Source organism: Lagopus leucura, unplaced genomic scaffold, assembly GCF_019238085.1.
Source record: "Lagopus leucura isolate 7727_CA_CO unplaced genomic scaffold, USGS_WTPT01 Super-Scaffold_100016, whole genome shotgun sequence".
Lineage (NCBI taxonomy): Eukaryota > Metazoa > Chordata > Aves > Galliformes > Phasianidae > Lagopus > Lagopus leucura.
The window spans coordinates 445,263-458,953 of record NW_024962270.1 but is presented as its reverse complement, the minus strand read 5'-3'; the positions used below and the strand labels follow the sequence as shown (position 1 = coordinate 458,953).

Genomic DNA, 13,691 nt, shown 5'->3' with positions numbered 1-13,691 from the left:
GCGCTGACCGCCCTTCATCCCTTCCCCCGCAGGATGAGCTGACGGCCCTGAACGTGAAGCAGGGCTTCAACAACCAGCCCGCCGTCTCCGGGGACGAGCACGGCAGTGCCAAGAACGTCAATTTCAACCCGGCCAAGGTGAGAGCGAGCCCCCGGGGCTGTGCTGGAGCGGGGCTCGGAGCGGCCCGTGTGTGCCGGCGTGTTTGTGAGCTGCCCCGCGACACGGCGCTGCGGGAGCGGCGGCAAGAAACTTCTTCAGGCCGGGTTTGTTGGCGTCGTTGCCGTGGGAGAGGAGATGTGAGGGTTCCTGAGACATCGGGGGAGGAAAATGGGGGGTTACGTAATGGCCTTCTGCTCCGTGCTCCCAAAATCCCGAAAACTGCCCCGCCTGCCTTACAGGGGGGGCTGGGGAGCTGATCCTGCTGAGCTGCTGCCGTGGCCTCTTGCTTTGGGGCAGCAGCTGTGACGGTGGGAAGTGTCACACGCCTGTCTTGGTCCTGACAGCCTTGGCATCCAGCATTTCTTACAGTAACTGTCTGCTAACAAGTGGGGAAAAAAGGCTTTGCAGCTCTTACCTGCCTTTCTCTGACCTGGGTGCTGTTTCTCTGTCAGCTAGCAAGGACAGATATTAGGGGAAGTTCCTTCTGCAAAAGAGAGCAGTGGTCACAGCACGGCTGCCCAGAGCCTGGTGGGGTCACTGTCCCTGGAAGTGCTCCATTGCAGTGGGCATGTGGCCCTGAGGGACGTGGGGATGGGCATGATGGGGTGAGTTGGGGTTGGCCTCGGGGATCTGAGAGATCTTTTCCAGCCTTGATGATTCTATGAAGCATTCTTCTCATTACAACAAAGGAAATTATTAACGGCTGTTTTGTGTTTCAGAAGCTTGTAACTAATGAGGCTTCTGGTTGGAAGCACGGATGGAATCTTAAGCACATTGAGAAGATCATTGAGCTACAAGATACAATTTATCCTTTTTTTTTTTTTTCCCCTTTCTTGCTCCAGATCAGTTCAAATTTCAGCAGTATTATTGCAGAAAAGCTGCGGTGCAATACGCTGCCTGACACAGGAAGAAGAAAACCCCAGGTGAATCAGAAGGACAACTTCTGGCTGGTGACAGCACGTTCACAGAGTGCCATAAACAACTGGTTCACAGATCTGGCTGGAACAAAGCCCCTCACTCACCTCGCCAAGAAGGTACGTTGCAGGAGAGGCTGCTTGTGAGGGCAGAGCGCTGGCTCTGTGCTTGCTGTTGCAGTATTTGATGGTTATTTGGAAGAGTTTTTCTAAATCTCTCAAAGTGTTCTGCTTAAAGAGCATCCCCAGGGTGTGTGCAGCACTGCTTGTGGTCTCACTCAAAGAACTGGTCCTTTGTTATTTGGAGGTTGGGTTCAGCTTTGTCTCTTGGCTTGTGTGGTGTGACCCGTTCACCTTAAAGCTGTGATCTATTTCAGAAGAGCTGCTGTTGCCTTTGGTCTGTCGTTTAGGTGAGGAGGGGTTTCCAAGTTCTCAGCAATCATAGTAAGAATTAGTGGAAATAGTCAGATTTCTGACTTCCCAGATTTCTGTTGCAGTGCTGTTTGTTTCTGTTTTTAAGCTGAGAGGAGTTTGTGTGTCAGCCTGGCTGAGAGCAGACCACAAAGTGTTCCTGGTCAGTGGGACCTGGGGCTAGGTATTGCCTTGGCTGCCCTGAATTCTGTAAAATGGAGAGGAAGGGTCCTGCTCTGCCATTTTCTAGGGCCTGACAACGAGGAGAGCTGACTGTCTTTCAGGGTGAGCCTATAAACATGAGCCTAAGAATCCACTTTGTACTGTGGAAAAGCATAATCTGCAGTTGCAAAACAGTGGCAGAGCACACAGTGTAGCAGCTGCAGCCTGCCTGAATTCTGAGTCAGTCTTGGGAAAATGAAATCACTGCATTTCCCCACAGCCTGTTTCTTAATAAACTTAACTTAAATCTTTCTTTGTATGTTGGCTGTCGATATCCTGAGGTCATTGTGAAAATGTAAGACTTTGGAGCTCTCTCCCAGCTTCCTGCACTGCGCTCCTTTGGTTTTGATGGATGTAGGCACAAAACAGCTGCAGCTGGTAGCTGAGCAGTCTGTGACTTTGAGGCAGCGGAGAATAATCGGGAAGAATGTAAGAAACACAGAGTTAGCAATTCAACAGTTGGTATTCTAGGGAACTTGAAATGTCCACCCAGTGTGTCTGTGCTCTCTGATTGTGTCTCAGATCTCTGAACACACACATGCCTCTGCTCTCCATAGCATCCCACGAAAGCGAGCTCCACTGCTGGGCTTCTTTCTGTGACGTGTTATCAATTCCTGCTCTGTAAATCCACAGCTTGATGATTTCATTGACATTCTCCAAAATCTTGAATTTTCAATCTTGGGTTACTGAACTCCTTCCTACTGTGCTGTTTGATTCCCTGTTGCTCACAGTCTTCTGTTGGCCAGTTGTGATATCACAAGCCTTTCGTAACCATTCCATTTTGTTTACAAAACGAAGAGTCTTCTCTTCAATCTATCCTCATACAGCAGATGCTTGTGCTTCTGACTCAGTCCCTACCCTGTACCTTTTGTAGTTGTTTACATCATCTCTGGAGGAGATCCTCAAAGCTGTTTGCAGGATTCACAGCAAGGATTTAGTGATGGAATTACGTTTTCTGTCTTCTTTCGTTTTGCTTTGGCTTTGTGTATACTGAAATGCTGCTCTCGTGCTGTTGCTTTCTGACCAAAGGTGAATTCCCTCAAGATGCAGAGCAGCACGGTGTGTTTTTCCCCTGCACAGATGGCAATCCCTGCAGCGTGCGGGGTCGAACTGGAGTGGATCCTGTCCACATCTGTGGTTGTGATTTCCCCCTCTTTGTTCTGATACAGGTGCCCATCTTTAGCAAGAAGGAAGAGGTCTTTGGCTACTTGGCAAAATACACTGTTCCAGTAATGAGAGCAGCCTGGCTCATCAAAATGACTTGTGCCTATTATGCTGCCATCACAGAAACCAAGGTGAAGAAGAGGCACGTCATCGATCCCTTCATCGGTGAGCACTGTGTGGAGCTCTGGGTTTGTCCATTCCAGGTGTTTCCTGCTCTTGAACGGTAGCAGGTAACCTGGAAATCAACATCAGTTCATTTCCTGCTGGTAAATCCTGGTGTTTTAATGTGCAAAACTGTCTAAAACAGAGCTCAGCTGGGGAAGTACTCTGTCGAAAAATAAGTTTTGGCAGCAAGAAATGCTTCCTTAATGCCTGCTTCTTCCTCCTCCCCGTTCCTTCTCTAAACTCCCTGTTCAGTTCTGCTGTGCTCCTTTGCTGCACGACCTCTTTTCTTACCCTACAAAGACTGCAAATGTTATCACTTAACTACAATTGATTATCTTCTCAGGTAGGTGAGTACATTTCCCAACAGATGACAGGATATTATCCCCTGTTTGCATTTCCAGTATCATCAAGCACTGTTGGGTCCCACACCTAATATCCTTTGCGTTCTGGGCAGCTCCAGATTGCTGCAGTGTAGGAGGGCTCCCCTGCTTTCTGGTTCTTATGGCTGTCACTCTGTACCTGCCCAAACTCCCCTGAAAAGCAGTGTTAGCAACTGGATTATCATTTTCTTCCTTGCTTATCTTTGGTATAGAAATTACATGGGCTGCTCGAATGCTGATTGCTTTGTTGGATATATTGATTCCATTCATTGTCCTGTTGGTTTGTCCAGCTGCTGACCCTTTAAGTCTTCTTTGTTTCAAGTTGTTGTATATTTTGTCTTGTTTTTATCATCTGCACTGTTGTGGAAGATTCTAATCATGCTGTCATTTTGTGCACCAAGTTTCTCTCTTACACATTTAGGTTTTGGTAAAAATACTTAATATTTAATTTAAAAAAAAAAAAAAAAAGGTGAATTATAGGTTTGCACTTGTATCTGAAATAGATTAAAAATGAGTCAGAGCTGAAGTGTTTCTGCTGTCTGGCAGGTGGCTGAGGATGCTCACACAGTCTGGCCTAACGCTGCTCTGTCCTGGAAAGCATCTCTTGTCTGCTTGCTGATTCTCAATAACTGATGCTTGAAGTGGGTCTTCGCATCTTTTCTTGCTCAAAGTGAATTCTTACCCCACCTCCCAAACTCAGATCTTCTTTCTTGCATTCCTTACTCTGTGGTTGCCCCTTTCTCTCTGTTGCCCCCTGTCCAGAAGCAAGGATAGCATGTGATGCTTTCTTTCTTTGTCTTTCACTGTTTCCATATGAGAGGAACCTCTCTGGACTCCCACCTGGACTCCAGCCCTGTTCCTTGCTTCTTTTCCTTCTGTTTACTACTGCACTCATGGCTGACCCGTTTCATTTCTCCAGAATGGACACAGATCATCACCAAATACCTGTCGGAGCAGCTGCAGAAAATCGCAGAGTTTTACAGACAGCTCCCAGGGCAAAGCTGTGGGTCACCAGCTGGGCCAATGCCCCAGGAGGTGGAACAAGCTTTGAAGCAGTGGGACTACAACGAGAAACTAGCAATGTTCATGTTCCAGGTGAGGGGCCGTGGAGGGGGCTGCGTGTGTGAGCAGAAAGGACGGGGCAGCATGTGCAGAGTGATTCATTTTTCCAGAAAGTTCTCTTTCTGTGAACAGACCTTCATGGGTTAACGTTGTTTAGAGCTCAGTAGTAGAACGAGAGCAATACCAGAAGGTGCAAATCTCTGGAGTTATTTCTGGTATCGGTAGGCAAGCGGCTGCTGCCATTCCGTGATACCTTGGTGAGTGTGGGCTCATCTGTTGTCCGTTTGCTCTTTCTCTGAGCAGGATGGCATGCTGGACCGGCATGAATTCCTGACGTGGGTGCTTGAGTGCTTTGAGAAGATACGATCAGGAGAGGATGAGTTTCTGAAGATGCTTCTGCCCCTGCTGCTGCGGGTGAGAAACGCGCGGCGCTTCAGGAGAGCCCTGGTCTGCCTGTTGTCAGCACCCTCCTGAGCAAGGGTCGATAAGCTGTTTTGTATGTGAATACTAGGCAGTGTCCTTCTTAGCTAGTGCAAGGACTTCTTTTTAATCCTGCTTTTTTTTTTTTTCTGTTGTTTTTTTTTTTCCTCCTGCACTCTGTTTCCCTTCATTAAGCCTGGTAATCCCTGCCCACGTCATACCTGTGATAGTTGGACTCCTGGCACCACTACAAAGCAGTACTGCACCATATACAATTTTGGGAGGGTCAATTTTGGGAGGGTTAGATTCATGATCCTTGAGGTCCCTTCCAACCCTGGCCATTCTGTGATTCCATAGCAGGACGAGGGGAAATGGTTTTAAGTTGAGGGAGGGAAGATTGAGGTTGGATGTCAGGGGGAAGTTCTTTACTATGAGAGTGGTGAGGTGCTGGAACAGCTGCCCAGAGAGGCTGTGGATGCCCCATCCATCCCTAGAGGTGTTCAAGGCCAGGTTGGATGGAGCCTGGACGGCCTGTTCTAGTATTAAATGGGGAGATTGGAGCTTCATGATCCTTGAGGTCCCTTCCAGCCCTGGCCATTCTGTGGTTCAGGGAGGGTCAAGGATTTCTCCTGTGTTGCTTGTAATGAGGACTTTCTTACCTTGCTCTTTCCTACAGTACTCTGGAGAGTTTGTGCAGTCTGCCTACCTGTCCAGACGTCTGGCCTACTTCTGCACCCGCAGGCTTGCTATGCAGCTGGATGGTGCTGGTGGGCACCCACCCCACATCCTGTCCACGCAGACAGGGAATGCTCTTCCTTCAACTCCCACCCCTCAGCCTGCTACAGGGAATCCTCCTCCCAGCCCTTTTAGTGACTTACTGCTGTGTCCCCAGCACCGACCAGTGGTGTATGGGCTCAGCTGCATCCTCCAGGTAGGTCTGAGTAGCAGTTGGTGACATCAAGGTCAGCAGGAACAGTTCATATTGTATGCCATCACAGGAGGAAATCATTACAGCCAGAAACAGGAAATCCCTGAGTGTGGAAGCTTCAAACTGTGAATTGTCAAAGGGCAGGTATTTGCTGATGTGTTACAGTGTTAGTAGCAGACTTCGGTGCAGCAGCGATGTCCTTGACTGACTGTTTACATGTGCCTCAAATGGCTGGGACTGCTTTGCCCAAAAAAGAGTAAGAGAGAAAAGGATGTTTTTCCTATTGCTGTGTGTGCCATTAACAAGTTGTCAGCTAGGAAATGAAGTTGTGCCAGAAACGAAGAGCAGCACTTGGCAATTTTATCTTAAAACCATCAAAACCAAAAATGTCAACCAAAAAAAAAACAACACAAAAGACCAACTCTCTCACCTTTCTATATGGAAAAACTTGAACTGTTGAGCTGGGCCATGCTCTCAGAAGTGTGACATCTGACTACAAAAAGGCATGGCTCTGAATTCCTGGTCTTTATACTTGGAATTAAGCCTTGCTAACAGGGCAAGGTTCTGAAGTCTCAACAACAGTTATGTTTGAAGGGCAAATACTATTGTGTAAGGGTGTACTTTGTGTCAGAGGGAGATAGGTGAGTTCTGTTCAGTGTAGTTGTTCATGTTTGTGTTTTTCTCCTTCGAGGGGAGTTGCGTGGTCAGGTGGATCCCTGTGCAAGCACTGGAGATTGTCCCCTTCCAGGGGAGCAAAGGAGCATGTTAAAGCAGAGAAACTTCCAGAGAGTGCAGGATGGAGCAGGAGGTGGAAAGAAAGAGAGCACAGAGCTTGGGAACCTGCAGCTCAACAGAAAAACTGAGCTCAGGAAGCCCTGACAGGATCAAGAAGCAGCCAGCCAGCTCACAAAGAGGATAGAAAGAAAATTCTTAGCTGACTGGAAGTAAGATTCCTTCTGTAAGAGTCTAGAGAGCAAGGCGTGGGTTATAAATAACCCCTTTGTATTCCTGCTAAGCCTTTCTTAGTCACTTCCAATTTAAAACGTTACTGTTCTAGTTTCTGTATGGTAAAACGTTGCTTTTTGAATATAAAAGTCCTGTTTGGAAGCTCACTGTAGGGAAAACATGTGAGTATGTGTGCACCTCAGAGATTCAGCTGATTTAAAGTCTGTACAGAACCTGCTTAAGAAGTTCAATTTCCGATTAATTATGGTTGGATTATATTTACTAGGCATCACGAGCTTATCTGAGGAAAGATCTACAGATTTTCTGATCTGCAGATAGTAAATGAGGCTAAGGCAGAATAAAATCTAATAGCTGGAAGCTGGAGCTGGGAAGAGTCAAGCTGGAAACGGTGCATTTCTAACAGTGTATACATAAATATATACAATATAAATATATAAATGTGTAAATATTCCCTTCTGCTCAGATGTCTCGGAAAGTTGATGGATTCTTTGCTTTGTAGCAGCCTTCATTGTTCATCTGAATGCCTGGCTCCTCATGAGCCAGAAGCTTTAGGGCTGTATCCTACAAATCATTCAATGAAGTTTGAAGTTTCATCTGTGTGGGTGTCTGTACAAGATCATGAAAGAATGAAAGCATGTACATGAGTATTGTTACTGCAGTCAGAATCGTAATTGTTAAATAATGCAGTCTAATGAATTTAGGTCTGTTGACTCAGTTTTCTTCTCACATTGGTGCTTGATGAGGATTGTAAGTCAGCAATGGAAATGCTGCTCTTGGGCCAGGAGAGTTGGCTTGTGTGTTGACAGCGTGAATTGTAAGAAATTAATCTGTTCAGGAGCAGCAGAGGGATCTGCAGTAAGGAGTTGATGCTTCTGAATAACCTGGAGCTGCACTCTGGCTTCTTAAGCACGCCTAGTCCAAGGCATTAAATACAGCATAAATATCAGTCTTTTCCTTTCTGTTCTCAGTCTTTAGCTTGAAGAGTTTTTCATTCAAAGCTGCAAATAACCACCACCAAAAAAAACCCAAACCTAATAAAAACAGAAAAGATAGTAAATGCAACGTGATGGATACCTGGGAGATAGGATAAGGATGTGATTCTGCAGAGAGTAATTTAACTTTGAGAGTTTGACCCTTGATTGGCTCAGTGATACTAAATTGTCTGTTTGTTGCAGAGTATAATTCTGTGTTGCCCAAGTGCCCTTGTGTGGCATTACTCATTGACTGACAGCAGGATAAAGACTGGCTCTCCCTTGGACCACCTGCCCATTGCCCCATCCAACTTGCCCATGCCAGGAGGGAATTCAGCCTTTGCACAGCAGGTGAGCAGTTTTCAGAAAAGGGAGATCTGGTGGCCCAGGATAACAGCTGTGTTGTGGCTCCTTTGGGGTTTTCTTTTCCTTTTGTGTGATGAGCACAACCAGAGGTGCTGCTGCACTCACTGGGAATTTACTGCTCCCATTCTACTGTAAGCAAGATGCTGTCCTTGGAAGCTGGGCACAATCTAACCTCAAGTAGAGCTATACTGTTGCCTTCTTTGTTTTATGGTAACTTTCTACACAGGGCTTGTAAGATGTCCTCTTGAATGTTTACACAAGTCTGGTGCTTGTAGGTTCGTGCAAAGCTCCGTGAGATTGAGCAGCAGATAAAAGAACGTGGCCAGGCTGTGGAGGTTCGTTGGTCCTTTGACAAGTGCCAGGAAACCACAGCAGGTAACTTGCTGTAGGTTAAGGTTTTTCTCCCCTGTTCTATGGGTTATCCTTATAAGCTTCCTGTCTGATTATTTTCTTTATTTTTCCCATGTGCTGGCATTGGTTTTCAATGTCAGCTGTGAAAAGAACCAAACAGATCGTTGTCAGTGCAGAATCTCGTGTGGGTCAGTTTCCCTGAGCATAGCAGGAGTATCTGTTACTGGAAGCTGGGAATTTGTACCAGAGGACTGTAGTTTGTTATGCATGCCACGTTCTGATGCTTTCCCCTAACATCTGCTGTTGGCCTCTGAGAGACATGATACTAAGCAAGATAGCTCCTTTCCTGACTGGTACAGCTTTTTTTAGGCAATCTGAGCAGCGAGCTCTCAAACTGTTTTACTGAAGAGACTCTTGTAGCAATTGGGAAACATGAATATTTTTTTTCTCTTTTCCCTTCCAGGTTTCACTATTGGCCGTGTCTTACACACGTTAGAAGTTCTGGACAGTCACAGCTTTGAAAGATCTGACTTCAGCAACTCTTTGGATTCCTTGTATAACAGAATATTTGGGTTGGGTCCAACCAAGGACAGTCATGAGGTACCTTGGCACTTTGCTGCTGGGACCTGTCTCAGAATTGGCTGTGTTCTTGTTATTATATTTCATAGTTACTGTCCTGCATCTGTTGAGAGCTGACTAGGGAAGGCCTGTGGCCAAGAGATGCAGTACCTGTTGAAAACAATTTTGTCCAGCCTTAAGTTGGGGAGGTGCTAAGGTGACAGTGTGGGGTTGTCTAGTCTAAGTGCATGCTAACAAATGCATGTGAGTCTGAGACAGTCCACACAGCTGATGGAAGAGAGTGACCTATTTATGTTGTTCACTGCACTGGTTCCTGGAAGTGAGCTGGTAGTTTGCATATTCGATATAATGCTCTTGAAAAACTGTGTTTCACTGTGTGCCTAAGATTCACACAGATATGCTGCTGAAAAAACTGGTTTTCTGAAGCAAAGCCAGCCTGCAGTATTGCCAAAGGATGTGGCTTCCCCTATGCTGCAAAGTAGAGTCAAACAGAGACAAAGCAGGAAGGCTCTGCCTTGACATCGTTGCCCCTGCTAGGAAGGCAGGGATGTAGCAAACTTCGAGCTGGGCTCTCTGTGCCAGCCAGCCTAAGGCCTTCGGGCTGCCCACCTTTTCTTTCTGATTCACGTTCTCACAGTAGTTCTCCCATCTCCCCAGATCTCCCCAGATGACGATGCAGTGGTGGCCTTGCTGTGTGAATGGGCTGTCAGCTATAAACGCTCTGGACGCCACAGGGCAATGGTTGTGGCCAAGCTCCTGGAGAAGCGTCAAGCAGAGATAGAAGCTGAGGTAAATCCTTGTTCTTAGAAGGCCAACTGCAGTAAAGCTGAGCAGCTGTTACCTACCTTCAGTGTGTTGCAACATGAAAAGCAAAGGCTGATCGAGCTTTTAATGCTTGTGCTGTTAATTGTGGCATTTGCTCCATCTAACCCAAAGCAGGTCATAAGTTTTGCTCTCTGTGTTCCATTTTTTGGATGCTTCTGAAGACAGTTAGGTGCTTGTGGTGCACAAGTAGCTGCATGCTTGGAGACTATAAAGTAGCTTACAGAAAAACCTGTGTGATAGCTTTCCCATAAGTGCAAGCTAGGAATGATCTCCTCAGGCTTCTTTTTCTGAGTTTATGGACATTGAGTTTCTCTTCAGGGACAGTGATTGGTGCTTCTGTCTGTTTCTACAGAGATGTGGAGACTCTGAAGTCGTGGATGAGAAAGGCTCCATCTCATCAGGCTCCCTCTCAGCAGCCAGTGCCCCTGTCTTCCAGGATGTTCTTATGCAGTTCCTTGACACTCAAGCTCCTATGCTAAGTATGTCACAAGAATTTTTAACCTCATCGTTTCTAGCTTTCCCTCTTCTGCAAATTCTGAACTAACATGCTATTTTTCTGTATGTAAGTCCTGGATGTACCCATATTATCTCTCTGGGTTCCTTGCAATCCAGAGCATGCTTTGGAGAGGAAGATAGTGCAGAAGCCCCCCTGTCAACAGAGCGTTGACCAAGAATAAATGAGCATAGACTAATTTAGAGTTAATTTGGGCTGAGAACTACATGGAAATTTCTGACCTGTAAGTGACAAAGCTTTGAAGTAACCTCTGAGTGTAATTATTGCAAACAGGTTAATTAAGGGGGGCGGGATACAATTCTGAATGATGTGGGGGACTGTGTATTTGTATACCCAAGGATGGCACTTTCAGTCTACAGTCCTATATCTCTAAATGGAGAGGTTTTCACTTATTTATTTGCCTCCTGTTGAAGGTGGGCGTTCTGGTTCAGTTCACTTAGCATGTCGAGATCTCTAGAAACACCTCTGTGAACATAGATGTGGTGGCTGCTGCTGCTCCTGGTGTTACAGAAGAGCTCTGATAGCACTGCCTGTCTTTGTTCTCCTTTCAGCTGATCCTGGGAAGGAGAATGAGAAGGTGGAGTTTTTTAACCTGGTGCTGCTATTCTGTGAGCTAATCCGACATGATGTCTTCTCTCACAACATCTACATGTGCACGCTCATCTCCCGGGGTGATCTTGCCATGGATGCTCATGGACCTCGTCCTCCCTCACCCTTCGATGACCCTGCTGAGGAGCACGACAGGAAGGAGGCAGAAGGAAACAGCGGGATCAAGCTAGAGGTGAGAAGGCAAGATCCACAGCTCTCCTATGTGCTTCCTCTTGTTCTGCTTCTCCACTCTTACCAGCTTTGCAGAACTCCTGGCTATTACTTTCTGTAAGGTGTACCAGTGACTCATGTTTCTCATTTCTCCAAGCTATTTCCTTAGCACTTCAGTTGCAAAAGTAGAGGCTTATGGTCTGAGTGGGTGGAAAGGTCTTGCAGAATGTAACGGGGTAGATAGGGAAATCTTACTCTGAGCAGCATATCAAGTGCTGTGCAAGGCCTGTCTCTGTTGTCAGGTGTTTGTAGCATTTGTGATTCCGACTGGGTTCCTTTTGCCAGGCACCATCCTTGTCGGCAAACTGCTGTCACTGTCCAACATGGAAATGGGGTTGCTGAATAAATGAGTCCTGTTTTGTTTCCTGGTATATTATTGAGATGTAAAGCTGCTCTGTCTGTTCTCAGGACACGGGTCTTTCTGAGCCCATGGACATTGACCACAATTCCAGCACGATCTTTGATGACATGGAGAAGACAGATTTTTCGGTATGTGCTTGCTTTTTCTGCCTGCTGCTCAAAAAGTAGATCAATATGTTGTGCTGGCACCAGGGGCAGAACGTGCCTCACTTCCATGTGGGTGCTCCTTCTCTACTGTAGAGCCTGTATGCTGAAGTGCCTGACTTGTGAGGTAGCTGACACTGCGATAAGATCTTCATGGCCTCTTTCGCCTGTCTTAATTATGGCATGACTGTGTTCCCTAGCTGCTTTGTTGTTCTTCCACCTTCCTAGATGTTTTCTCCTCCAATGCATTGTGAATCTAAAGCCAGCCCTTCCCCTGAGAAACCAGATCCTGAAAAGGAAGCAAAGCCTCTGCTGAAGGACAAGTCTGCAGAAGGAATGCTAGCATCTTTGTATGACCAGCCTCGACACATCCAGTATGCAACACACTTTCCTATTCCTCAGGTATGAGACCTGCTTGTAACCCTTTTCCTGCTGCTGCCCTGTGCTCTGATTACCAGGCTGCTGTGTTTCCCTGCAGCCCTACTGCAAGCATGAACCTAACAGAGCAGAGTTGAACCTGGTATCTTTCTGTTCCATTACTGGATGGCTGAGGAGTGCAGTCGTGCTTTTCTGCATTGCTGCAGGAGAGTGATCTACTTAAGGCATCTCTTTGCTAACTCCCAGAGCAACTTCTGAGATGAAGCTTTCTCTTTGCTTTTATGAGATCCAGATGTGAAACAAGATTAAAGCATTCAGCTTGATAGTTGCTAATGCAGTTCTTTCTCTTGGTTCCCCAGGAGGAATCATGCAGTCATGAATGCAACCAACGGTTGGTAGTTCTTTTTGGGGTTGGAAAACAACGGGATGATGCTCGGCATACAATCAAGAAAATAACCAAAGACATCCTGAAAGTTTTAAACAGAAAGAGTACTGCAGAGACAGGTTAGTATTGCTCGAGTCACTCCTTTCTGAAAAATGAGTGTCTTTCCAGTTGACTGCCTCCTTTGTCTGGAGTCTCACAATGAAAGGATTTCATATGATCTGCAGTGCCTGGTTGGCTGTGTCAGTCACTGACTGTCTGGGATGGTGCTCTGTTCTCAAATAATAATGGCCAGCAAATAAGGTTTGTTTCCTTCTGCCTAGATGTGTTTAATTGAATTTACCTTCTTCAGTAGGTGCTTAAGTCATGTCAGTTTCAAAGTGAGACCCTGGCCAAAAACAGGGCATTTACAAACTTTATTTTCTTAAGCTCTGCCATTTAAATCTTTGCACAAAAGCAATGAGAACTTTGCCTGTGAATGTTAGGCAAATACCCCAATTAAGTGTAGTGTGCTGTTAGGCTAAACGTTCTGTTTAGGGTGGCAGATTTGCATAGCTGTGTCAGTGCCAACAGGAAACCTCTAATTTCTATCGGTTGAGAATCCGGCTTCATTTTTTTTCTCTTTTTGTTATTCTGATTCTTGAAAGACAACTTGAAATATGGTGTGATTCTTCAGAGGTGGCAGGCTCTAACAAGCTTTTGTGCTGAGCCATCTCCTCCAGTCCAGAACAACTGTTCTCACCAGGGAGTCAGTGTTTCTTCTGAACTGGGGGGAATATATTTTCCTTCTTCACTTGGGATAAACTAGGTGTTAACCCTGCTGTTGTTCTCAGCCTAGAAATTCCATCCTGACAGTTTATTGTTGTGAATTCAGAATGGTCCTTATCAGCTTGGGGATGGAGGATCAGGTTCTCTGTCTGTGCTGCTTGGCAATGGCTGGTCTTGCTGAAGGACTGGCACGTGCTGATGTCTATTCTTTTTCTGGTGAGGAAGGTAGCCCAGTCCTGTTTTCTGGTCCTCTCGACTTTTGTAGGTGGAGAGGAAGGCCAGAAGAGGAAAAAGAGCAAACCAGAAGCATTCCCAACAGCTGAAGATATCTTTGCAAAGTTCCAGCACCTTTCTCACTTTGATCAGCACCAAGTCACATCTCAGGTATGAAACCTTCAAAGCTGCTGTCTTCTTCGGGTCCTGACTGCGTCCCTTTGTGTTAC

At 46.2% G+C, this 13,691-nt stretch overlaps 1 protein-coding gene across 5 annotated transcripts in view; it reads left to right on the top strand.

Annotated features, from left to right (window-relative positions):
• MED12 (mediator complex subunit 12) overlaps positions 1–13,691 on the top strand; it is a 34,888-nt gene that overhangs the window by 183 nt on the left and 21,014 nt on the right. For all 5 annotated transcript variants that reach the window (XM_042876329.1, XM_042876328.1, XM_042876332.1 and 2 more), the window contains exons 2-17: positions 33–137; positions 1,002–1,193; positions 2,876–3,035; positions 4,335–4,510; positions 4,781–4,891; positions 5,574–5,828; positions 7,967–8,113; positions 8,404–8,503; positions 8,943–9,079; positions 9,716–9,847; positions 10,236–10,362; positions 10,949–11,178; positions 11,625–11,705; positions 11,949–12,122; positions 12,458–12,602; positions 13,514–13,632. In XM_042876329.1, the coding sequence (XP_042732263.1) occupies positions 33–137; positions 1,002–1,193; positions 2,876–3,035; positions 4,335–4,510; positions 4,781–4,891; positions 5,574–5,828; positions 7,967–8,113; positions 8,404–8,503; positions 8,943–9,079; positions 9,716–9,847; positions 10,236–10,362; positions 10,949–11,178; positions 11,625–11,705; positions 11,949–12,122; positions 12,458–12,602; positions 13,514–13,632 (2,391 nt within the window). The remainder of the gene's footprint in view (positions 1–32; positions 138–1,001; positions 1,194–2,875; positions 3,036–4,334; positions 4,511–4,780; positions 4,892–5,573; positions 5,829–7,966; positions 8,114–8,403; positions 8,504–8,942; positions 9,080–9,715; positions 9,848–10,235; positions 10,363–10,948; positions 11,179–11,624; positions 11,706–11,948; positions 12,123–12,457; positions 12,603–13,513; positions 13,633–13,691) is intronic.